This window comes from Erinaceus europaeus, chromosome X, assembly GCF_950295315.1.
Source record: "Erinaceus europaeus chromosome X, mEriEur2.1, whole genome shotgun sequence".
Taxonomy (NCBI): Eukaryota; Metazoa; Chordata; class Mammalia; order Eulipotyphla; family Erinaceidae; genus Erinaceus; species Erinaceus europaeus.
In genome coordinates, this window is record NC_080185.1 from 125586204 (window position 1) to 125612816 (window position 26613).

The 26613-nt window shown below is 40.4% G+C and overlaps 1 protein-coding gene across 3 annotated transcripts in view; it reads left to right on the forward strand.

The window, feature by feature from the left end:
• ARHGAP6 (Rho GTPase activating protein 6) overlaps positions 1-26613 on the forward strand; it is a 562780-nt gene that overhangs the window by 340734 nt on the left and 195433 nt on the right. The window contains exon 1 of one of the 3 annotated variants that reach the window (XM_060183087.1): positions 23133-23330. The exons of the other annotated variants lie outside the window; for them this stretch is intronic. Coding sequence (XP_060039070.1) covers positions 23316-23330 — 15 coding nt within the window. The 5' untranslated portion in view covers positions 23133-23315. Of the gene's footprint in view, positions 1-23132; positions 23331-26613 lie in introns of those variants that run through there. 3 annotated transcript variants of the gene reach the window in all.

Sequence of the window (26613 nt, forward strand, 5' to 3'; positions counted from 1 at the left end):
AAAATGTCAGGCAGGCTGATAGGTGTTCAAGTAGGTTGTGCTGTCTCACTCCTTAAACTGCACTGCTAGAATGTAAAAAAAATTATATCCCCTAATTTAGAGTCATTTTAGTGATTGACTGCTTTGGCTTGAGTAAGATAAACCTTTTGTAGAACTTTAAAGGTTTTTTTTTTTAATGTGTCTGATACTATGGTTATGTAATAAAGAATATTCTAGAATATTCTGGAAAAGGTTTGCTGTATGAAGATCATCCAGGATGGTAGACAAATTCCCAGACCCTCTGCTCCTGGAATCCATCTCAGTAGCTGGGATCCTTGGAAAGCATATTTTAAAAAGAATAGCCAAGATTAAAAACCAGCACTAAAGCACAAGTCTCCAGCATCAATCATTTCCTAAAATAAGGGAATCAAACTGACATCTCAGTTCTGGTTGTATTATTTTGGCAGCAGAATATTTACTGCAAATATTTTATTCTGTTGCTAAGTGATCAGAAGTACAAATCGGCAAACTCAAAAACCAACACATCTGTGGACACACTCAATAAGAATCTAAGCCATTAATTCCTCAGGTCATCAGCATCACCTCTACACAAGGCTGCTATGGGTTTGCTACAGGAGAATCAAAAGATCAAGCCAGGTCTCAGGGTGAGGAGTGAGAGCAGCTGCGTCACTGATAAAGTTAGCCTAGAACCAGCCCCTGCTGCTCAGACCCAGCTAAGGAAGGCTGGAAAGTAAATGCAGGAGGTGTCCACATATTGGAAGCTCTGCCCTGTAAGCATTGACTTCCACTTTCCAAAATCACACTAGCATTAAAAAAAGAAGAAAAGAACAGTGTACTGCACCAAAGTGAAAGACTCTGGGGTGGGGCAGGGAGGGTTCGGGTCCTGGAACATGATGGCAGAGGAGGTCCAAGTGGGGGGTGTATTGTTATGAGGAAATGTTATGCATGTAACAACTATTGTGTTTCACTTTCGACTATAAACCATTACTCCCCCAGTAAATAAATAATAATAAAAAAAAACCTTAAAGTAAGAGAGGTGTCAGTGTAAGCAGTGTGAATCGCACATACAATAGGTGCCAAGAGCGGGGAACCTCCACATACTTCTGGCCTTTGAGAGGCCCACATTCTGGAAACTCTTATCACAAAGCAACTGAATGTGGAATAGAGTTTGTGATCTGTGGGCACCAAGAGCAAAAAGGCACAGCTGACTTGTGAGCACAAAGGTCTCTTGAGAACTCTGTGAATCCTGCCACAGTTGAGGCCTCCAGAGAGTCCCAAGTTGCACTGTTAAGCTGCTCTGATTTCCCTCCCATACCTCCCCGCCACTCTTTACCAGTGCCTCTCACAAACTCCTCGCTCGACTAGGCTTCAGTGGAGGGCGGAATCTAAGACTAGCATGTTTAAGACTACCATAGGAAGCCAATGACCATGCTCATTAACAGACTTCATTAGAGACACAACTGGAAGTCCCATGAGTGTAGCCAGAGAGAGAGGCTCAGAGCTGCCCTGCCTTGAAAAGACACTTCATGCGAAAGTTTTGGGGTCACTTTTCCAAATTTAAGAATATCTTCTGGGTAGCTCTACTCTGAAATGACAGAAAAATAAACAGAGACATTGTCTACCATTAATGTTTCAAGGACCCCAAAGGATAAGCATTGTAATTTGTTGTTAAGAGATCTTATTTGTTCAGTCTCATGGGGCATAGCTTTATTTCTGGCAGTAATTTATATAACAGTGTGCTCTTCAGGAACCTAGTTTGTTTGCAGACCCCTGTCAGTTGTGAGGGTTCCAGTAGACTGCGGAGTCTGCAGTCCTTCATCTCCTCCTGTGCCATATGCATCAGTCACCAAGAGACAATGCCGGGGGGGGGGGGGGGGAGCCTGAGTGACACAGAGAAACATGGAATATTCTGGAAAACCTTCTTGTCCCTTAGGTCATCTCTACAGGGTAGAAGTAACCCACTGGGCATGGAAGGAGTCATGGTGTTGGACTAGGACTTCTCCATGAACTAACATTTTTAGTGTCTTTTCAGAGCCTTTTTATAGCCAAAGGCTCTGCAGTATGTAAAGTGAATTTATCATTAGCCCTGGGGACAGGGACCATTTTTTATAGGTCGCTTGTACTCAGGTGGGACATGTTTTGACAAAGATAATCCATCTAAGCCCATTATTTGTTAGAAAGATAGATGTATGTTTCTGAGCTTTACTGGAAAAAAAATCACTACATTTTTTTCTTTTTTTCTTTTAAGGATACATTTCTCCTTAGCTCCTCAAGCAATTCACTAGAGATCAGTTACTCATTTGTGTAGAGTCTGGAAGGCAGGAGAAAGGAATGCTAAAACATCAGCAACACATATTGATCTGTGACAAAGCCAGGGTGTGAATGTATAATTTAAGACAGTGGGTGAATGAATTGAGTCTCAAGGCAGTGAGTAATCTAGACCTAGTGAGTAGTGCTGACATCTCACTTCAGGGCAAAACTGTCTTTGGGCCTGTTAACTAGTCTTGCCATGAGAGATAGGGAGAGCAGGCAAACATTACTAGCATCTATTTAGAGAACAGAAAGACTGAAGCCTTTCCTGAGTGCACACCTTCCAGCAAGTGACAAAGCCAAGAAGAAAGGAGGCCTTTGATTCCTCTGAGGAATCTTAAAAACAGAGCATTCTTCACCAGACTTTCAATATTCCAACTTTTTTAAAAAAAAACTTTATTGGGGGTGTTAGTTAACAGATGATTACAGTACAGTTGTTGACTGTTTTTATTCTCTTAAGATTTCTGGTACCGGGCAGCTCACGTGGACGGTATGCCTGCTTTGTCACATGCATAACCCAGGTTCAAGCCCAGTCCCCACTGCACTGCAGGAAGTTGAGATGTTGTGCTGCTTTTCCCTCTCCCTCTGACTCTGTATTTATCCTTCTGTCTGAAAAAGTCAGCTTGGGGGAGTGAAGCCCCAGTGACATTTCACTCTCAAGCAAAGGAGGTCTTGGGGTGGATTTAGTGCTGGGAGTGGAGTTCCATGTGAGGCAAAGCCAGGCAGGGGAGCAGATAAGGTGGCTTTGCTATCCAAAGCCAGTGAGGTGGCATCCCTGTGCGCCTTTGCCCTTGTGTCACTCTTACAGTAGCACATCTCTCTCCCTCCCTGGCTCTGGCAGACTTCCACAGGGAATGGCTTAGTTCTTGACAGAACCATGGGATGAGACCAGACCCACCTGAGTGCTGCAGAATGTCCTTTCCATCTTGTCACATATGCACATCCCTTTTGCCATGGAGATTCCATATTCACTGCTTCCAGGGGCTTTGAGTATAGATCTCTTTGGGCAGGGGGGGACTGGCAAATATTTTTCTGGTATATTGATCTCACCACTGTACCCTCCACTGTGTTTGTGAGTGTATGTACCCAGCCATCACTTTGCTGACTTCTTTCTGTGTTTGTATCCTCTGTCGTTTTCTCTTTTCATGATATATCAACTATCTATCCCTTTGCCTTTTCTTTTTCATTTGCTACATATTGTCTTTATCTTTCCTGATTATAATTCTTCTTCTTCTTCTTCTTCTTCTTCTTCTTCTTCTTCTTCTTCTTCTTCTTCTTCTTCTTCTTCTTCTTCTTCTTCTTCTTCTTCTCCTTCTTCTCCTTCTCCTCCTTCTCCTCCTTCTCCTCCTTCTCCTCCTTCTCCTCCTTCTCCTCCTTCTCCTCCTTCTCCTTCTCCCTTCTCCCTTCTTCTTCTCCTTCTTCTTCTCCTTCTTCTTCTTCTTCTACTTCTTCTTCTTCTTCTTCTTCTTCTTCTTCTTCTTCTTCTTCTTCTTCTTCTTCTTCTTCTTCTTCTTCTTCTTCTTCTTCTTCTTCTTCTTCTTCTCCTCAGAGCACTGCTCAGCTCTGGCTTATGGTGTTGCGGGAGATTGAACCTGGGACTTTGGAGCCTCAGGCATGAGAGTCTGTTTGCATAACCATTATGCTGTCTCCCCCTGTGATTATAATTCTTTTTATCCTCATTTCCATTTTATTTATATTTCTTACTCATTTTTCCATTTATGGTTTTTTATTTCATTTTACCTTCCTGTTCTTTTCTCTCTAATTTAATTTTCTTATCACTTTTTTCAATCCCACTCGGTCTTTATTTTTACACAGCATTGACCCAATCCCTTCTTCTGTCCTGCAACTTCCCCTTCTAAGCCTTGTTCTCATCCAAAATTCTTATCTCCACGCACACATGTTGTTTCAATTTTTGTGACTCCTTCAGCCCTGACTATGCAGTTTATATTTTAATGAAAGGGATGGTGACAAAGCAGACATGGCAGGAACAAGTTATAAGCACTGAAAATCACAATGTGGCCTTCTGTAAGTCTGCCTGAGGATGTTCTCAGTTCTGCAGTTAAAACTCGACCCACTGGAGTTCCTGCTAAAACATCTTAGGGGAGCCCTGAAAGACAAGATGAGCATGGTCATTGATTATACATATGTTTACTAAGAAGGGTCACAATAAATCAGTTATCTAGTATGGCTTAATTAGTTTTTTTGATAATTGTTCATTTTAATGAGAAAGAAGGAGAGAGAAAGGGAGAGAAAGAGGGAGTGGGGGAGGGAGAGAGAGAGAGGGAGAGGCAGAGGGAGAGAGAAGAGACCACTGCTTAGCTTGGCTGATGGTGGTGCCAGGGTTGTACCTAGGACCTCTGGGGCAAGTCCGATGAGCTATCACTGTGCTCTCTCCCTGTCTTAAATTATTTTGGCATAAATTTTACTGCACCCATAACAGTGAAGACTTTAAAATACAAGCATTCCACATCATTGCCTTCTCAAATCATGCTTTACTTTGTATGGTTTTAGCAAAACGAGTATTTTATTATCTAATGATCATCATCATTATATATATATATATATATATATATAATGTAATAATTGATTACACATGTACTATATATATAACTGTTTACACTAAAGACCCAATCTGTACAGAATGAGCTCTCAGTTGGGAATTTTCTCTCCAGAAAAATATATATGCACAGAATTGTATAGCCATCTTTGCTGGGATAGCCTGTACGATATAGGTTTCTGTTCACCCCGCAATGGCCATTAGTTAAAAAGAAAGGGGGAATTGTTGGTATGCATGAGACCCCTTCTGTTTCATTTGGTTTAAATCCCCCCTGCTTAACACTATTCTATTTACATAAACACTTCATTCTATTTACATAACCGCTGTTAACAAGCACCTCCCTCCAGGGCATTGGTTCAATCCCCACTGTTTCATGATATGTTTTTGCTCCACCCCCCCTCCTTGTCACACCCTGATCCCTTCTTTATCACACCCTGATTTTCACCAGTCACTTTTCTCTCCACCCTCTCTATGTCACATCCTGTTTCCACCCTACTTCGCAAGTATATATAAAGATAGCATTGTGAGTTTTACTGTACTTTGAGTTTAACTTAGCTCATCTTAGATTGTGCTGCGTCCTGCATGAATAAAGAGATACTGCCTACAGCTCAACCATGAGTCCCTGGTCGTCTGTTACCCGCCCGTGAAGCCAGCCCGGCGAAAACAACATAACGATCTTCAGAAAGGTCCATTCATAAGCTCATTCTATAAGTACTAACTGAGTGTATGTAGCATAAACCAACTGGAATGACTAGGATATACGCATTATTGCTGTATCAGTGAATAAGACAGTTTTATCTCATAAAACTTCCTTTTAAAAGGAAACGGGAAGATTGACAGCAAATTAATAAATATATAACATACCCAGTGGTGATGTGTGAGAGAAGGCAGAATGATGGAGCAGAGTTGGTAGGGTGGTAAAGGAAAGCTTTTTCAAAAGGTGATATTTAATCAGAGACATGACATAAGGGGAGAGAGCTGGTAGTTAAAGGATGAGTCAACTATCGTAACAGCTTGCTATCACTTAGGTTCCTGTGTGGGAAGTCAATTTAGATAGTCTAACAAAGCCCCTCTTGTCTGCTAATGTGAAGAACAGATTTTAGTTTAAATTCTTGCACATAGCCATAGTAACTAGAAATTAGCACATTCCAGGGGAGACAGACTCCTTTTCAAATATATTTGGCTTTCCAATTTGACTGAGCAAACATATGATTATTCATCAAAATGGTAGCTCCAAAGGTGGTATTCGATTGCCCACATCTAAGGAATTCAGGTTTTTAAAAAATTGTTGCAGTTACATCTTCAAAAAGAAATTTTCAAAAGCTGACATGCTCCATTTTGGGAGCATCTAGATACTCAGAATTGTCCAACAGGAAATTATGTGGTGCTGGAAATTGGCCATGTCTGTTTTGTCTTGGTGACTAATCTTCCCTTGAGATTTCCTTCTTTGCTTTTTTATTTTTCTTACTAAAGTCAGATCTCCTTTGTAATTTTACAGTTCAGCTTTCTACTTATTTCTGTGGGTTGTTTTCTATTTTATTTTGTTTAATTTTTTATTACTCCTGTCACCAAAGTCCCTGTCTTTTGACATGATCCAGTAGCCAGAAAGACCAAACCTCCATCCTAGAGATGGGACTCCTTGATATCTCAAACAAGGCTTCTAATAACTAAGTAAGTTCCAGTCTGCCTGGATCCAGTTTCGAGTTCTAATGCTTTTCCATCTTGGACTTACTCCATCCCTGGTACCAGGGAGAGGATGCATAGACGGTGGTAGATTCTGTGAAGGATAAGGCCCCCGTCATAATTCCTCTGCCCGCACCAGGTCAAACCGTAGACAAGGTATTTGAGGCTTATGTTTGTATCTTTGGGCCATATTTTACGTCACATAGATGGATATTTGCTCAGTCTCAATAACAGGAAAATGCTTCTGCACTGGAATATTAATCAAAAGGATGGATACTGTTATTTCTGTAGAACGCCATTCAACCTAATTCTATTTGAATAAATTAGGGGAAAGAGAAAATTGGTTGTAAACCAATTATTTAGTTTTCATCACTAAGCCCCACTCCAAAGGAAAGAAATAAAGGGTCTATTTACTTTAAATAAATTTTATATAAAATATATATCACTCATACCACCAGTGTCCACTGTTACAAGGAGTTCACAGCTATTCTGCCACCCCATTCCAGTAAAGTCAGGTTGAGAAAACTGATCAAACTGGATTTGTGCCCTTTGTTTTGATTTCATCATTAAAGTATGTCCTTCAGAATGTCATATCTTTGTTATATTTAAATAGCTTTTCAAAGTGAAGGCACTTGAGATATTTATATGCTTGAAATGCAGATCTTCTATAATTCCAAATCAACAGGAACATTTTTTAATTGTCAAGTATTAGGGAGTTTCAGGGACAACCATCAGCCCATGTGTTTTAATCTGGTGAAACATTTTTTAACTTTATTTAATTTGATAGGACAAAGAGAAAGTGACGGAGGATAGAGAGGGAGAAACAAAGAGACACCTGTGGTCTGGCTTCACCACTTGCAAAGCTTTCCCCCTGCAGGTGGGGACTGGGGCTTGAACCCGGGTCCTTGTGCCTGGGAACATGTGCGCTCAGCCAGGTGCATCACCACCCAGTCCTGAAACATTTTTTTTAAGAGTCTTTATTGTAAACTTGGGAGGACTGGTGATAGTTGTTTTTTCATCCAAAGTAGAGAAAAGTTCTTCTGTCACACAGTTTACTTTTTATTTTACTTGACATTCTGGAATCTGTTGAGATGTATTCTTGCCTACTGTTATCTCTGAATCTTGGGATTGGAAGATGGCCACCGTTAGAACTGGGGAGAAATTTCACATCCTCATGAAGAAGAAGAAGAGTAAAATATATGTGTGTAACAAATTACAAAGCATTCATATAAAATTCAGAATTATCAGAAGCATTAGTTTCATGTTTAGCAATTTCTGTGAATGATTCTAACTTCTATGCCTTCGTATGGTAACATTCTTTTTTTCTCAATTTACTGTTGGTTTAAAGCACTATATGATTACCAGGAATAAAACTAAGCTAAACATCTGGATAACTGTATATGCCACCCCACACTCATCACTGAAGTTCTAGTGCCATTTATCAAACTGACCCTTCTGCCCATTCTTCCCACTACTCCCTTCCCAATCCAGTTAACTACCATTGTGGTGTCAGTCTAGGAGTTATTATTGAGTTTTGCTTTGATTCTTTATAGTCCACATATGAGCGAGATTTTCAATTTTCTCCATCTACATAATCACCTCATGTTCCATTCCTGTTCTCAAAAAGGGCAAAAATTCATTTTTTAAATTGTCAAGTAGTATTCAGTTGACATATACCACATCTTTACTTAGTCACTCATGATGGGCATTAAATTTGTTTCCATGTCTTGGCCATTGTAAGAAAAGTAATCATGGGTGTCGGGCGGTGGCGCATTGGGTTAAGCGCATGTGGCGCAAAGCACAAGGACCGGCGTAAGGATCCCAGTTCGAGCCCCCGACTCCCCACCTGCAGGGGAGTCGCTTCACAGGCGGTGAAGCAGGACTGCAGGTGTCTATCTTTCTCTCCCCCTCTCTGTCTTCCCTCCTCTCTCCATTTCTCTCTGTCCTATCCAACAACGAACAACATCAACAATGGTAATGATAATAACCACAATGAGGTTACAACAACAAGGGCAACAAAAGGGGGAAAAATGGCCTCCAGGAGCGGTGGATTCCTGGTGCAGGCACCGAGCCCAGCAATAACCCTGGAGGGAAAAAAAATTAAAAAGTAGTCATTTCTTGAGTAATTTCTTACACCTGATAAGATGGAACTAAGGGGAGTGGCAGGAGGTACACACATTACCATGCATGAGCACCTGGGTTTGACCCCAGAGTCACCACGTGAGAGCATGAGCTGGGGGGGGGGAGCTTCACAAGTGGTAGAGCAATGCTATAGTGGCTTCCTTCTCTTTGTCTCTCACTCACTCTCTAACCAAAAGAAGAAAAGAGCCTCCAGGAGCAGTGGAGGAAGGCAGTCACTGAGCCCCAGCAATAAGCCTAGTGGCAAAAAATAAATACATAAAATTTAAAAACAGGCATAATTGTTTTGGCTTTCCAATCCCCAGTGTCTTTTCTTAAAAGGCCAGAACTGTGGACCATTCTCTGAATTAATTTACTAATGCTTTTTTACTAGTGCTTTTCTGTTATTTGTGATACTCTGAAATCAGAACCATGAGATAAATACTCTAAAGGAAACCGATTTTTTAAATGAAGTTATTTCTTATCACTTTCTACTTGGTGCACAGTTAATTACTGACTCATTAATCAATAGTATTATAATAGAAACAATATCTAATTTCACATCTTGGTGTCAAGAGGTTAAAAACTGGTAATAAGCATAGATATTAAATCTATATACCTAGAAAAATCATTTTGTTGAATAGTGACACAACTAGCTACTGTGAAAAATAAAACTATCGCAGATACTTGGGGCCTCTGAAAAAGAAAGAAGGGACTATATTTCAAAAGTAACTTGGCTATAAATTGCAGTTTATTCATGGTAGATAATCTTGTTTGTTCCTTTTGTTTTTCAAGTGTAAGTGCTTACATCTTAAAATAAACTGAATCAAGACACAAGGATGACCCTCACTTATACATAATTTCTCTATATTGATTGTAGGTAGGTCCTCAAGTAATTATAAATCCACACTGTTTAAAAATATATAATGAGGTACTTTAAATTATGATTATTTCATTACTTTGTTAGTAATTAACTGTATACCATGTGAATATTGATACAGAAAGTAGAAACATCATACTAACATTTTCAATGTCTCTGTTAAGGATTACAATTATTTTAAATTATTAAAGGTATTTGAACCCTTCAAACCAAATCAACAACTTGTCAAAGAAGTCATTTTTATATAGTACATATTATTTTATTTAGTTAGGGTCAGATAGTAAATCTTACAGCTTTTGCTGACCATATCATCTCTGTTAACGACTTTGTTGTCATAGCACAATATAGACCTAGGCAACACATAGATGAGTGTGCATAGTTGATTCCAGTAGAACTTTACTTACAATGACCTCACTGTTGAGGGGTCAGATTTAGTCAATGGGTCATAGTTTGCTGACCTCTCTGACTTAGAGAATTAAAGCTGTGTGCCTAAAGATATGTGCCTATAGCTTTGGTGAGAAAAACACTGCGCAACCATATTATTTGTATAACCATGTATGATCATGATATTATTCACATCCCAGCTGCATGTTGTCTAGGAAAGAACTATGCCCCAAATGAGATCTGCCAGTGGCAAGTACAGCTTTGGTGAGAGAATGTATTAATTCTACTTGCTTTTATCAATAAGAAAGCCCTTTTTTAAAATCTTTCCAGTCGTACTGACGGTTTGGCTAATCTGTGTTATGATTGTACTTTCTTTTCTCTTTTCAATTTTGTTGAAGTATAATTGACATCACTCTAAGCTTCAGCTGTACAGTGCAATGATCTGATTCACACAGAAATGATAACCACATCTAACTTTGGTTAACATCTACCATCTCATGCGTAAGCACTCCCCCCAAAAGTAAATGTAAATGCTTTTCTTATAATTAGAACCCTTAGGATCCATATGTATCAGACAGCCCCTTTGATAGATATTTCTCTTATAACTGGAAATGTGTGTCTTTTGCAGTCAAATATTCTACCCCTGAACTATACCCGCCCCCGTTTCTGTCTTTTGACCACTTCCACCCAATTTCCTCTCCCGCCGCCACCCCATCTGTAGGGACCACTAATCTCATCTCTTTTTCTAGGACTTCCTTTGCTTCTTTGTAGAGCTTACCTGTAAGTGAAATCATGTTGTATTTACCTTACCCTATAAACATGTTTTCTGTTGTAGACTCACTTTGAAAATGACCTGTTGTCTGGGTGTCAAGATAGTTATATCAAGATGGAGCGTGATTATCCTGATGGGCCTCAGAAAACTTGCCCTGGTAGTTCTCTGAGCTCTCTGGGGGAAGACTGGTTCTTATGTTCTTCATATCATTGATACTGTGGTTGAGTCAGGTGTTAAGTAAACAGATCAATGTGAGACTGGAGAAATGGCTTAATTGGAGCACTGGGTTTTCATGCTTGAGATTTCTAGTTCATGCTTGAGGTTCCTAGTTTAATCCCTGGCACCACATATACCATAGTGGTATTTAACTCCTCTCTCAGTCAGTCTCTCTCAGTCAGTCAGTCTCTCTCTCTCTCTCTCTCTCTCCCTCCCTCCCTCCCTCTCCCTCTCCCTCTCTCTCTCTCCTTCTCTCTGTTTCATGTGAATCTCTCTCATATGTAAAAAAATAAATATTAAACAATAAATGAAAGAATTGATGGGAAATTATCATCTACAAGAATCTCGTGTGACTTCCAATTCAGCATCCAGTTTTGCAACAACTAGAGATTCATTTTCTAGTGAGTTTCTGATCTCACTTCCCCCTTTCATTATTGAGAGAGAGAAAACACTTTTCTTGCATTAGGACTGACATCAGAGGAAAGAAAAATGTTTTTAGCTGTAGATGAGGAAGAAGGCAATTTTGATGACTATAGCAATAAGTGTGACCTGAAAGAATTAAATGGAAAGTTATTGTTTACAAAATGTTATCTCAATCCTAGTGTTTTGTGATAGTTCAAGCAAAAATGCTGGCTCAAAAATGCCGGCTGTGTGACTTTTCAAAGACAAGAAGAAAGAAAGTGAAACTGAAATTCTTGGAATTTTGCCTCTTTGTATTCAATTAGGAAAGAAAAGAGAAAAAAAAACAAAGACCTACTTTGTTTACCCTCCTATTTTTTTTTTAACATTATTCGTTTCTCCTGTTGGTAATCCTGGGTTTAGAATAGCATCTGCAACTTAACTACTCCTAGATGCCAATATGGACACATGCAGAAGAGGGGGGCAGCTGCCGCCCAAATAATTTAATTTGTCCAAGTGACAGGGCGACATCTATAAATTGGGGTTATCACCAGCTCTCTGTCCAGTGTCCCTGCCTTTACTGTGGATTTATCCAAATCCTGATTGTAGCTCCTGCATAGACTGGCAACTTGATAATTTAGCATGTCCAGCACCCATTTGCAGACCTGTTCAAAAAATGGCTTTCCTCATTACCCTCTAATGCTTGTCTAGACAAGGGCCTTCTTACATTAAGCTTTGAATAAAATGAGAGCAATGGCAGAACACTGGCTAAAGTGGAAAGGGGGAAAATGGAGGCTGTGTTTCATGATTATGGTGAGATCCATTTCACCCACTGCCTTAGAGATATCAACTGCCGTATTTAAGATCACACGGGTAGTAAGTAGTGGTGGCAGCATTTGAACTCAGTGTTGTAGTAGTAATTCGTAAACACTAAGCAGAACGACATCTGGATGACTGAATGCTACAGTGTGGCTAATTAGAACCACTTGCAGCTTCTCGCTACTCAAACTGAGCACCTACCGCCCCCACCAGCGGTGCACCTGGGAGCCAGTTAAAAATGCAAAGTCTTCCTTTCCATTCCCGACCTGGTGAATAGAATCAGAATTTTCATCATAGCTCCAGGTGATACACAAACAGATAAAAATGTAAACTGTGCCTTCCTAGACAAGCCCTACCCAGCAGTCTGAGGATTTATAGACTTTATCACTGGGAAGGGAACTGTGAAATAAAACAGAAATGGCTGCAATGCCCTCATATGCACGAAAGAGCTCAGCTGCTCCCGGAATTCATGTGTAGAATAGTATAGAAAGGGGAGCTCCAAGGAGCGCAGCGTTCTTTAGCAGCTATTTTCTAGCCTAAGGGAATACAGAGGTGTGTGTACATAGTGCAACAGACCTTAGCAAGTCTAGATTGTATATTGTAAGATTGACAATAACAATATTAGGAAGCATAATTATAGAATAAGAGTTAGCCTTGTGGAAGTCATACATTGAAAACATCCTGTGTTTTTATTTAACGTCAGTGATTGTGTTTTTAATTTTGTACCTTAAGCGATATGGCCTAATGTTTTTTTTAATCTAGAAATTTAAAAATCATTTTAGATAAATTCCATGAAAGATGAATCCAAATAGGACAATTAAAGCAAGCTGATATTTAATCTTGGAGGAAGGATAAGAATGCTATTTTAAATGATCGCAAAATGAACTGGCCCTTTCTGATATGTCACCTGGATTTTGTGGCAGTTATGGAGGCCCAGATACAATGGCCCATGATGAAAATTTGAACACATGTAAGCTTTAGAGCTAGTCATCTTTTGTGGGTTTTAGGATGGAGTATTTATCTTCAAGGTTTGTCCACCCTGAGTTGTACCTCGTAAAGGAAAAGTACAGCGTGTGCATCTTCCACGATGAAAAATAAACAGCAGCAGCCTCATCTTTTGTAAACAGTAATGCACTATGCTCAGGGAGATTTACAGATGCATCCGTTTAGATAAACAATAAGAAGCCTTAGTAGTTATTAGTCCTTATGAAGTCCCAGGGAAATAATTTTATAGCTACCTCTTTCTCAATACCTTAGGATAGTCACAGTGGGAGATGAATTAAAACTGCTGGGATGGGTAAATGAATTGGGTGGCATTTCAGTGATGCTGGAGGAGGAATATAGTTTTAGTTGTACCTGTCCCAAGTTCCTTTCTCACTGGGCAGAATTGCTCCAGAGCAGCTCACACAGCTTGTCTCAGGTCAGTGCAGTAAACCAGGAAGGAGAGGGCAATGATTGACCTTGTGGCTTTGCCAACTGTCTCTTCTATTCTGGTTTCGTTTCCTTCATTTGGAGAAACAGATGTGCCTCCCTGATAGGGAGGAAGTCTGGGATCAACACCATCTGGAGGTAACAGTATCCTGGTCTCTCAAACTATCTGGGTGATTCATTAGCCACACTCCAAGATACCTAACCCTATCAGTGCTCTTGTGAAATGGGCTTACAGTCCAGAGCAAGTAATGAGAATTGGAAACATCTAGACAGCCATAACTTTGCATATAGTCCTTTTCAAGCTTAGAACAAACATATGCAAAGGTTGGGGTATTCCTTTGTTCTAGCTAATCCCATAGGACAATACTAGGTCAAGTTGTCCTTGTGCTGAAAGAGCTTTTCCAAGTGAAGACCGGTGATGTGAAGCATCCTGCCACCTCAGAGCTCAAGATAGCTATCGTACTGTACTGTCCAAATCCTGTACAATCATGCTTTCTTGGGGTCCACTCCAAGTAGAAGCCTCTCACTCTCCTATAGTTTCAGCTTCTCCACACACTCAACAATCTCCTCATGCCAGAACCCTTCCTTGAGCAAGATTTTCGTGAAAGCCTTATCTTCCGTTTTTAATAGCTAAACCTCTTGTAAGCATGCTTGACTTTCAAAACTACTTCACACACTCATCTCTGTTCACTCCTCAGCCCTCTGCCAGCTGTTCTCTATTCCCTTGAATATCCTTTTTCCAAGGTTTCGGAAAACCTCATCACTCAATTCAGCAAGAGTAGTCCTTATTGCATTTTAAACTAGTGGTCTTTGAATCCAGACCTGTTTTCCCTGGTAAGCTCTTTCCCTCCATGTTCTATACCTCCTTTTTTCTCCCTGCTTCTGGAATAGTCCTCTAGGAGGACTTAGAGGAAACTCAAAATTGTGCAAAAAAAAAAAAAAAAAAGAGTCTAGCAATTCTAGACATTTACCAGACTGTACACACACCTTCACTGTTTCACTCTCTTTCTTCCCCCCACTCCCCCCACTCCCTCCACTCCCCTGTCTCTTCTTTGCCCACTTCTTTCTAGTCTCCAACACCTCTTCTTGACTTTCCTTCTCTTTCGTTCATGACATCTTCTCATTTGTGCCATCTGCTACGTCCTAGTTTCTGTCCTCCTTGACTCATTCCTTAGTTATAGACACTTTATTCTGTGGCTTGAGCATTGCTGTGGGCTTTGTATTTGCTTTATAGCTACTTTAAATGCCTTGTGTAAATTGGTCATATTTTCAAAACTATTACAATTTTAGTAAGTATTTGAATACCTTAGTCAGTGAATGAAATATGACCATCTCCAAACGCTTTGAGAAATTGGTTCCAGGAGCCCTGTGAGTCCCAAAATTCATCAATACTTATGTACCTTATATACAATGTATATTTGCATGTAACTTACTCATATCTTCCTATGTATATTTTAAGTCATATCTAGATTACTTATAATACCCAATACAATATAAATACTGTCTAAACTGTTGTGAAATGTATTGTCAACTACTTTATTAGAAAACAAAAATAATAAAAAATGTCTGTCTGTGTTCAGCACAGACACAACTATCACAAGCCTAATTATCTCTCATGGACATATGATGGATGCACCCTTGGCTAAAACTGTTCATGTGAAACCAGTGTATACAAATGTTTTCTTCGGCATTCCTTTTTAAATAAAACTAGCAACAGCCAAGACATATTTTGAGAAAAACCCAACTCACTACTCCAACAAGATTAACTAACAGTGAGACTGCAGTCTGATATAAGAAATCCAAAATGGCATGGTATCCATGTGCAAAACCTTGGGGTAGTGAGTTGGGTTTTTCTCAGAAGCTTCATATGACATCAAGTGGCGTTAAGTCGCATGCTGCTGCAGTGACTGCCTGTTGCCACCCCTCTCTCCCTGCCTACCTTTCAATGCCTTCCATCCAATTAACTGTGTCCAGGAGACTAAGTTCCCACCAGTGGAGGCTTTCTGTCAGCTGATGTACAGAGACTGCAGAGAACGCGCAGCTAGCTGGGACCTGAGACAGCACAATAGGATGATGGGCTAGTATACTAATGGGCGTGCCAGTGCCATCCCCAGTGCCCCTGTAATAACCCTGCCTACCACCTGAATTATCTTCTCCTAAGGGATTAGACTTTCCTCTCACTTAAAGCCACTGTGACTTTTTTCTTGCTCTTTTCTTCCCCTCATTGTTATGCAACCAAACTTAATCTGATAAGCGTTTCCCTTCTTAAAACAGTCCTGGCCAATGGCAGGGTATAACCAGACTTGACTAAAAATAATGAGGCTATATTGTTGGAACTTGGGATGGCTCATCTACCTTTTGTCACATGCGGGGGGGGGGGGGCAGGGGTTAACTATTCAAACAGCATCAGACCTCTATTTGCAAGGAGGCGAGCAGGGAAAATAATTGTTGGGTTGGCAACTAACGAGTTCTCTAACACAGTTAAATAAGCATCCCAAGGTCACACCACTTATTACTTGGAGAAGAGAAATTCTTTCGTATATATATTTTCTTTTGTTGCCCTTGTTTTTCATTGCTGTTGTAGTTATTATTGTTGTTGTTATTGATGTCGTCGTTGTTAGATAGGACAGAGAGAAATGGAGAGAGGAGGGGAAGACAGAGGGGGAGAGAAGGACAGACAACCACAGACCTGGTTCACTGCCTGTGAAGTGACTCCCCTGCAGGTGGGGAGCCGGGGGCTTCGAACCAGCATCCTTAAGGCTGGTCCTTGCGCTTTGCGCCGCATGCGCTTAACCCGCTGTGCTACCGCCCGACTCCAGAGAGAAGAGAAATTCTAACTCAGTATAGAAAAACTCCATGGATTTATCTTTTTTGCCAGATGAATCTAGTTGATAATCTAGCATTCATGTTATAAAGGAAAATTATGGATAGCTGGGAAAGGACATCCCGACTGTTAAACACCCATCAATTAGTTCCAGTAAGAGACAATCTTGGTAAAGATGCAGATGGTTAGCAGCCACCTCTGTGTTGGTGAGAAATATATACATCTGGATAAATGGTATACTCACATGGAAAAGCAGGCAGAGCAGAACATCTCAGAGTTAGATATCTGCCTATGGTAACAATGAGAGGAAGAGTTTTCTTGCTTATGTTGTTCACCTGAGCTAAATAACAAAATAACATGGATTTCCTTAGCATGTGGGTCAGCCTGTAGGTGAGTGAGGTGAACTGTATACACTTGGTTTGAATGCTGGGAGGAAGACAGCCCATACGTATGTTTGAGGGCTTAAATTTGAGAAAAGTCACACTGCATCGTGCATGTGGGTTTGCTTGTCAATGCCATCTTTGCACTGATGCTAGAAGTTTCACTTCCCTTCACATAATACCACTCCACTTGAGGACAGGACACAACACTTAGATATCTCTCATCTAACTTAAAATGAAAGAATTCCCCACCAAGTAGGAGAAAGACTAGGAATCCTGTCATTCTGAGCCCCATGAATTTCACTCACCCCAAATGCCCTGGGACAGTGAAGTCCAGTGATTAACAGCATCTGTGAAAAATGACTCACTGTATATGGACCTGTCACTTTGACATTAATTATGAAAGCTAACTGAAAGGAAGTGGCTTCCCAGTTCAATGCAATTGGGGTTGGTAGGCAAAGCACCATTGTAATTTTAAAAGCATATTGAAATGCTGAGAAACTGCAGGAGAGAAAACTGTGGCATTCGCAATTGACCTGAACTGATCTACTGGCAGGTAATATTGCTATGATGAAATGGCTAGCAGTAAAAGGTGCACATGCATTCAGAAGAGGAGAAGCTCAGTTGGTATGAAGTACATAAGCAGCATAGCAAGCAAGTTCTAGAATAATGCTCTACCCTTGAAGTAATTCAATAGCAGCATTTTTCTCATTTCTGGGTCAAGGCAAAGAGGATGTAATGTGTTATTTACATGATAAGTTCTCGGTTCACTTTGGTGTAATTTAATGATATAGTGATTAGATCTATGTAAATCTGGAAAGTTTTGTACATGCAGTGTATTATGTGACGCTATATGGTATATATCTTAAAACGGATCAAGTAATTATGTGAAACCATTAATTATAGTGTTGAAGTACAGTCCAACAAAATTCATACATGTCCCACCAGACAGAATAAAAGTACATTTTAAAAAGACAAATAAGAAAATCAACAGTGATCAAAATATTTATCAGGAAAAGAAACTGGTATTGTTTCATCACTGTGATATTTTATCCCCAAACAGTAGGAATCATGTGTCTAAATATACTGATGTCAAAATACTTGAAAGTAGATTTGGGTTAAAAAAATTGCCAGTAAATTAGGGTTAAATACTCTTGTGAAAACAGTTAAGAAAATAGCCTCTGTACCACACTCAAGCTTTTTGACGGTTGCCTGTTTAGTCCTTAGTCTTTACCTGAATTCCCTGGAAAGAAACAAGAAAGTTAACAGGGCAGCAAGTGGTGGGCAAGCCCTACCTTGGGTGTAGCACTAAGGTATTGTGGGGTACATGGGAAAGTGGTCCCACCATTCCATTTCTCCAGGGAGAAAGATTTGAATGTGACCCCTTGGGAAAACTGCCTTCTACTCCATTATCTTCTGAATAGGACCAGCTTGTAGCAATATTCTGAAATGTGACTCTGGTCTTTAGTAATAAACATGAATCCATTTATCATGGCAACTCACCAACTCTCCATGCCATCCAGAGCCAGCAGCAAACCTGTCTCCCACTTCCAAGCATCCTCTTCTCCATTAAGGAACCTTTCCCTCTTCTTCATAGCTCTCATTGCAGTGGTGGGGCCTCATCGGTCACATGTTTGACTTCTCCTCTACAGTGGGCATCCTTTCCCCACATTGGAGAGGCATGACTAAATGCTTATCTGTATAGAGCGCTGAGTATTGAGTTCCCTCTCTCCAGACACTCATCCTTGGGTAAGTGTTTTCTTTAGAGGGGCTTATGAAACAACTTGGGATTCTTCTTCAGTCCTTTGAAATCTATCTTGAAAGGTAGGCTACCTCTAATAGTGAATTCACCATTCTTTCACACAAATATTTGAAATCAGTTTTTCTATTACCTCACACTCTCCCCAACTCCATGCGGAACAAGTTCAATTCCTTTCATGGACGTCGAAGATTTGTTAAATGATCAAGTTTCCAGGACCTTCCCTTGCCCATACACACTGCCATCTGCCAAGACTTGCTAGATGCATCGGTCTTTTTTCAAAGGTGTTACGTCCAGAACAGTTGGGTGCTCCATGTGTACTCCGACCCAAGTGGAGCCCATGCCACTATTGTCTCTGGAATGGAACCCTGGAGATCTTTTCATGCAGGCTAAGTTTCTGGGTTCGAACTTTTCATCAGACTTTCTTTGAAGTCAGTGACAATTCATCTCTGAAAGATGCCACTTCATCTTCACTCAGTCTCGCTCTAATTTAAATGCGAACATCTCTCTTATTTTTTAATGTTTTTGCTTTGGAAGCAAACGTGACTCTTAGTTTTGAACATTTTGGTTCTAGAAACATGCTAAGCATCTGATCTAATTAAATCATGATACGCAAATTCAGACTATATTTTAAAACCCTTGCTGTCTCTCTCATTAGAGTCTCTGTTCTTCCTAGTAGAGTGTCACACACTTGGTAAGCATGACCTATGTAACTGACATTTACATATGGTTTTTATTAAAACGTTGAGCCAGAGGGGACCAAGCACTTACCATTTGTAGATTTGCCCTCTTTGTCTATTAGTTGCCAAAACTCACAGTTCTTAAGTTCATCTAAATGTACAACTCTTTCCACTGTGTTATTTATTTATTTATTTATTTATTTATTTATTTATTTATTTATTCCCTTTTGTTGCCCTTGTTGTAGTTATTATTGATGTTGTCGTTGTTGGATAGGACAGAGAGAAATGGAGAGAGGAGGGGCAGACAGAGAGGGGGAGAGAAAGACAGACACCTGCAGACCTGCTTCACCACTTGTAAAGTGACTCCCCTGCAGGTGGGGAGCCAGGGGCTCGAATTGGGATCCTTGTGCTTTGCACCATGTGTGCTTAACCTGCTGTGCTACCGCCCGACTCCCCCCACTGTGTTTTAATATCTATTCCACAAGGGAGGCTGATGATTAGGACATCCTTCTGTAGAGAATCACTGCACAGCACTGTGTCCTCTTCAGGTTTACTCTATCAGAGATCACATCCCTCTCCGAACTAAAGTTCTCTAATCAGGAGAACTTGTATCTATAAAAAATTATAATGGTGGTTGTTACAGGTATGATGATGATGACGGTGATAAAAGTTATGACAGATGATGGTGGTAGTGGTGCTGAGCATGCATATAGCTCTCTCCAGAGTTCAGACTCTGTCTTAAAAACTTTATCATAACTATATCAGGTAATTATCACAGTAATTGTATAGGCTAGTTGGTGTACAATGTCCCTGAACAGTGTGGATTTTCACAACTTTTAAGTTCTCTTTGCCAGGTCATGGGAACCCTCACTCTGCTGTGCAGTGATTAGGTTTTATGAAGGGCCAAATTTCCCAACATATGTAACTTTAGCAAACACTGAAGTCCAACCAATATTGTCAGCTTCACAACAAAGAACATTAGGTCCTCTGTCTATCCAGTCGTTCGGAGCATCTCTTTGCACGACAAACCTGACTGATGCTGCCACAATGGACGGTTGGAAATTTGGGGCAAGACCTTTTCTAGAACATGGCTGCATCCACTTTGTGGCCACACCCTCTCCAATGTCGGGGTCCAGGACAGGACAGTGACCAAGAGGTGCTGAGAGGAAGCAACACAGTTAGGGAAAGGGGAATTGAAACAAGGAGTGAGAGATCATGCAAAAGTTCTTTTGGACCAGTGGCCACATATTCAAGCTACTTAACCGAAATTGACTTTGTTCAGTTCCCAAGAAATAGACATGACCCTTGGGACCACTTTGCCCAAATGACACATCACACACACACACACACACACACACACACACACACACACACTACACACATTTTAGTGTAGTGTCCAAATTACTGTTGTTTGAAATTTACTGCCTCTAGTCGAATAGAAGGACCTCAGAAAATAGGTCAATACTAAAAACTTCTAAGTAGTAATCAGGCTTAGTGAATTCCCAGGAAAGAAATTTTATTCTCAGGATGACTTGAACTTCTGACACTTGACTTCTGAGCCCCTCCAACACACACACACACACACACACGCACACCATTTTTATTTTAAACCACTTATGCTTGGAGTTGTGGTGGGGAGAGGGAGAAAGGGGAGGGGGGAGAGAAAGAGAGAAGTGGGGGGAAATATGCACTATTTGGAATTAATACCTTCTTCCATCCCCATTAACTGTACAAGTTAACCTAACCTGGATTGAAGTTTGTTTTTTTCTCTCCAGAACTTACAAGGAATCCACCATTCCCTGAAAGGCAGATTTTTTGAGGCATCTACAATAGTGCAAAGGATGATGTATTTTCCAACAGAAGCAGATGTGCATTCTTGGAATTTACCTTCAGTCTGGAAACATGTTAGTGAGGCAGTGACCACTACAACAGATAAATATGGTATAAAGTATGCATGACTTCCAGAATAGATTCTGTAGACATTTTTTTAAATATTTATTTTATTTATTTATTCCCTTTTGTTGCCCTTGTTGTTTTTTATTGTTGTAGTTATTATTGTTGTTGTCGTTGTTGGATAGGACAGAGAGAAATGGAGAGAGGAGGGGAAGACAGAGAGGAGGAGAGAAAGATAGACACCTGCAGACCTGCTTCACCGCCTGTGAAGCGACTCCCCTGCAGGTGGGGAGCCGGGGTTCGAACCGGGATCCTTATGCCGGTCCTTGTGCTTTGTGCCACCTGCGCTTAACCCGCTGCGCTACAGCCCGACTCCCTCTGTAGACATTTTTAAAGGTCAAGTAACATTCACATTATCTGGAAAAAGAGAGAATTGTAATTATATATATATATATATATATATATATATATATATATATATATATATAAATTGTCTCTGCAAACTACAGGATCATTCTCAGGCATCTCTTTAAAGAGATCGACCCAAATCTGTGCTTGCTTCACTTCAGATTTCCCATTGGTACTAGACTTTCTTTCCTTGAATATGATTAAGTAAGGAAGATATAGTGACATCAATACTAAAACATCATTGATGGTTCTGTGCTGGGGAGCAGGAGATTGCTCGGGTGCGCCGAAATCTCTGCTCCGATCCCCTGTGCACAGCTCATGTCACTATACTGAGCTTGACCCTCGTCTCTTCACTGGCCCTTCAGCTAAGGACTCCTATGTACTGACTTAAAAACACATCAGCCATGGCGACCCTCTGCTGTTTCATGCACTGCTCCAGTTGGCAGTGTTTCCTGTGCTATCTTTAAAGAAATACCAAAGACCTTGGCTCCCGTTGGCTGAATCAACACCGGATGTACTTGTCTCATCATGACTGGTGCTTCATTTCGGCTGGTGAACAGAGTGCATTTTTAAGATTTCTAGATGGAATGTCTTTTGTCTTCTAGCAGATCATAATCTGGTAAAATAATTATCCAGCATTTTCTTGTTGTCTTGTCACTTCTCTGTGTGTGTGTGTGTGTGCATAGAAATTACTTGAATTTGTAGTCCACCATCTCCCACTGAATTCTCTTTGCCATTGGTGAGAATAGTATATTTTGCACACATAAATCCCATGCCCTCAGGAGTACCGTTATGCAATAGTGAGTCTCTCAGGTGACCCAAACATGATGGCATTCAGGCTTCCAATTCAATCTGAAATACTACTCTTCTGCTTCCTGTCCATGCTGGTTAGTTGTCCAACCATTATTATTTTTTTTCTTTTTTGGTCTGTGGTGAGTCAGTTGAGAATGTGGATGAATGAGTATAGACAGACCAGTCCTCAGGACAAGAGAAGAATCGTCAAAGTCCACAGTTTTTAGATCATGGTTCATCTTTGCTCCACGATACGGATAAAAACATATTTGAACAGAGCATTGTGTGGTGGAATGTGTCTGTGTGCATGCACGTAATGTGTCTGCATGCACTGTATGTATCGGGGAGGGTTATAGCTCTTGCCATATTGATAATGACAGCTAAATAAACTCTTTAGTTACCAGCTCAAGTGCTGAGTGTCAGGCCTGCTGTCCATCTGTCTGTAAAAGCCGCTTACTATAATGATTGCCCAAGCGTTTTTAGAAGGGCAAGGTGGGGATTGATTTGCCAGTGCCTATGGGTCTCCCAACATGTGATCTACAACCATGTTTGTCAGAGTTGTTTGGGCCTGGGCAGGAATTTTCCCACAGAAAGGATGTTCTAACTGGCAGGCTCCCAGGACCGCCCACAAATCCATTTAACCATAACAGAGCTGACGAGCACTGTCAGGGCTGGAGTTGGCTTCCAAGTGGGAAGTCAGCCTAGTATTAATAGCACAGTTCCAGCTGCACTGTGGGTCCAGAGGACTTCTGATGGACCGGCCTGGGAACCAAGGCACTCTTTGTAACATTTATGGGAAATGGATCCCTTGTTGGGAATAGTGGGAAGGGAGCACTGTGCTGGCATGAGAACCATGGCTTCCCATTTCCCCCCTCTGCTCTAACCACTCCCAATGCCGGTGTCCAGCAGGAAGAGAACAAGGTGAATCCTGGGGGAATCCCGCTCTCGCCTTTGAGTCCGGGGAGAGCCTGTCCTAGTCCTGCTCCTGCTCACCTGCCTCGCCTGTTCTTATGTACAGACTATGTGTAAGTTGGGACTTTTCAGGTGACCTGTTATTGTCTGTGTGCTGTGAATGTTTATTTAAACATAGCAGCTATTTATCTTTCTAACATTATATCAGAATTTAAGGCTTTTTTTAGTTAAGAACTTTCGTATTCAATTTATCTCACTTGGGTGTGTACGGTTGCAAGGAAACATTCCATTTTCTGTTTTAGGAGAAAACATGAGGTATATGTGCATGTGCGTGTGCATGTGTGTGTGTATGTACAATCTGAATGTGATCCAAGGGTGTGTGATTTCAATATGACCTAAAGTATATTGGCTACACTAAGTCGTGCTTTAAGAATCAAAACTGTATTCATATTCACAGGAGGGAGATCTTTTTCACTAGTGCATGTGAAAAATGACAGGCTTCCTTTGGGTCATATAAATATTAGGATTAAAAGACTCCCCCCCCCCAGTGGACTGCGTGGTGGCATCTTGGGTAGAGCCCCTGACTTGCAAACGTGAAATCCTGAATTCAGTCCCCAGTGCAATGCTCTGGTCCTCTCTCTTTCTTCCTCAAAAATAAACAAATATGTGAAAAAGAAAAAAAATCCCCCTGAACATATAACTTTTTAAAAGGAGTTTTTACAAGCCCAGTAAATTATTTTCTGCGAATGTTAAGTAAATATATCTGTGATGAAAGCGTTGCATCAAGTTTATCTTATGGTGCACATATGACCAAAGGGTAAACATTTGTTTAGTAACTTGATTACCTTCCTTTGCTCATAGTTAGCAAGTTAGGAAGGAATTCAGCCTGCTTAGGGTAATAGAAATGTGGAAACTTGTAAATGAGCAACAATTTTTAGAGTAGAAATCAACATAAATGTAGATGAAACCTTGCTGTATTTTTAGGAGGTCTCTTGATCTTTTGAATCACACATTTCTTCTCTAGGATTCTATTTTGGAACACAGTCGTCAACAGAAAAAGAAGATTTCAGTACCAAATTACAATCATCTTTAGAGTATTGAGCCTTCCAGTCGATCCCAATCACTGAGAAATTATGGAGTTTGAATTGCTGAGACATGGAAAATTTCTCTTCCAGGCAGTCTTTAAGGAAACATTATATTCCAGGGGTCTTGAGTATCAAATTATAACACAGACAATTCATAATATTAAATAGGCCTCTACAGATTAATCTAGTCTCTTGAAACTAGCTCATGATTTCACCCAGTCCCATAGTAACATCTTTAGAAAGCAAAGTTCAGTATAAAACGTGGTTGGTTTATTTAGACTCCTAGCCCTATTGTCTATTTTGTAGGAAAGGGGAACTAGAGACCCGAGTGGTTAACTGTCTTGAGCAAGGCTTCTGTTTGTGAGAGCAGAGTGGGTAGTCAAGGTGTCTGTCGTGGGGAGGTCTTCTGTTTCCAGGGGTGACCTACATTTTCATTTCACCCTCAGCGCAACTTTGCAAGGCACTGGGTCAGATACCAGTTTTATAAGTGAGAAAACAGGAGCACGGGAGCAGCTTTACCTGCTCCAAGTCGATGAGCACAGGAGAACAAAACTAGAAGTAGAGGGCATATCTGGTCATCTCCTTCATAGCAGACAGGTGCCCAGGCCTCAGTATAACCCCTGTCTGAGCAGAACCTCTCTCCATACCTGCTTATCTGGAATATACCAGAAGCATCACTATTTAAGCAACTACTTTGGTGACTGAATCTGATGGGTAGTAGTTTGTGATACTGAGTCCTATTACCTTAGTTTTTCTAACAACAACAAAAAAGATTGTCCTACGAGTGCCCTACTGGATAGAATAATACCCCTCAACTTGCCTTTAGTTAATGTCTTCTTTTCTTCTTTGAAAACTCTATACTTTGAAGTGTTAAATTCCTTGACTTAGAAGTACAGATGAGTCTACTTTTTCTCTCATTCATTCATCCTTTCAATAAATAGATATTGAATACTTAGTATGAGACACCCTGCCTCGGTGGGACTTGCTTTCTATTGTGTTAGGGAGTAGCTAATCAACTACAGAAAGTGAAGTAAGCGAGCTGATGCTGAGTATTCTAGAAACAAAGAAGTAGCCAGAAGAAGCAGGGAAAGAAGACACCAGAAAGACGGCGTGGGGAAATACTTAGAAAGAACTTCATTGAGAAGCTGAGCATCTTGTCTATTCCTGCAGGCACCGTCTGATGAGATGGAACTAAGTAGAAATGAAATCCTCAGAATTCTGTGAAAAAAAAAAAATCTATTCTCCTTGTTAGACAAACTGACAGCTGTAAGCAGTTGCCTTAAAGGAAAAGACCCACAAATATTAAGTGTGCATGCCAGCCATCTTATAGTTTGTGAGAATTCTAGGACCAGAGGGCACACAACTTACTTCATCTGTGTTTCTATATCTTGTCTCTGGGCAGGAATCCCATTTCTATACGTGGCCGTATCCTGCAGAGACGCACAGGCATATTGGCTGGAGTGGGGTTGAAGGAAATGCTCTCTTGGCCATTCTATACATTAGCAAAGTCATTGTCTCGTCTTTCTTCCATGAAAGGGATGTCATGACCTTTCAGTTGCTGTCATATGTTGCTATCATCACCTGTTTCATTAGAATCATACTTTGCAAATAATAAGGACTTTACATTTGTATAAGCTTCCGAATGAAACATGAACTTGGGTTGAACTGCAGTGGCTCCTTCACCGAAGTTCAAAGGGAATATGATTATGGTTGCCCTGGCAACTGTAGCTCTGCTTCTCTTTGTTTTATTACTTTTCCTCGTTTTGATGAGAAACCAAAAGAAGTGGCATTAGTAAGGTCTTATTTTCAATTTGTGTGGTTGCTGGTAATGGTACAACTTCATGTAATCCAAAAGCTTCGCCTCTCCTTAAATTTCCCCAAACACTGGAAAATCAAGACATGTGAAATGAACTAAAAATAGAGTATTACTTACATTGGGACATAAATCTCATTCAAGGTATTTCTTTTTAAAGGACTGAAAAGAATATTCATTTTACATTTCTAGCACATGACTCTGAATTCTACTTCTGGAAAAGGGAAGAATTCTCCAATAAATTCCCATAAGTGCTTTTACATGAAATGTGGTTATTCAACTGCAGATAGCTATGCAGTAAAAAAATTGTTTTAATCTAGGAAAGGATTGGTCGGAGAGACTCTCATATTTTAACAGTATGAGCAATTTAAACCAATTTAAATCATATTTTAGCAGTATGATCAATTATTGATCATCAGCACAAGTTCAGGAAAATTTTCTTTTGTAGGCTACTTAAGCATTTTTAAAGAGAAAAGGTGGTATTTAACATTTGAATTA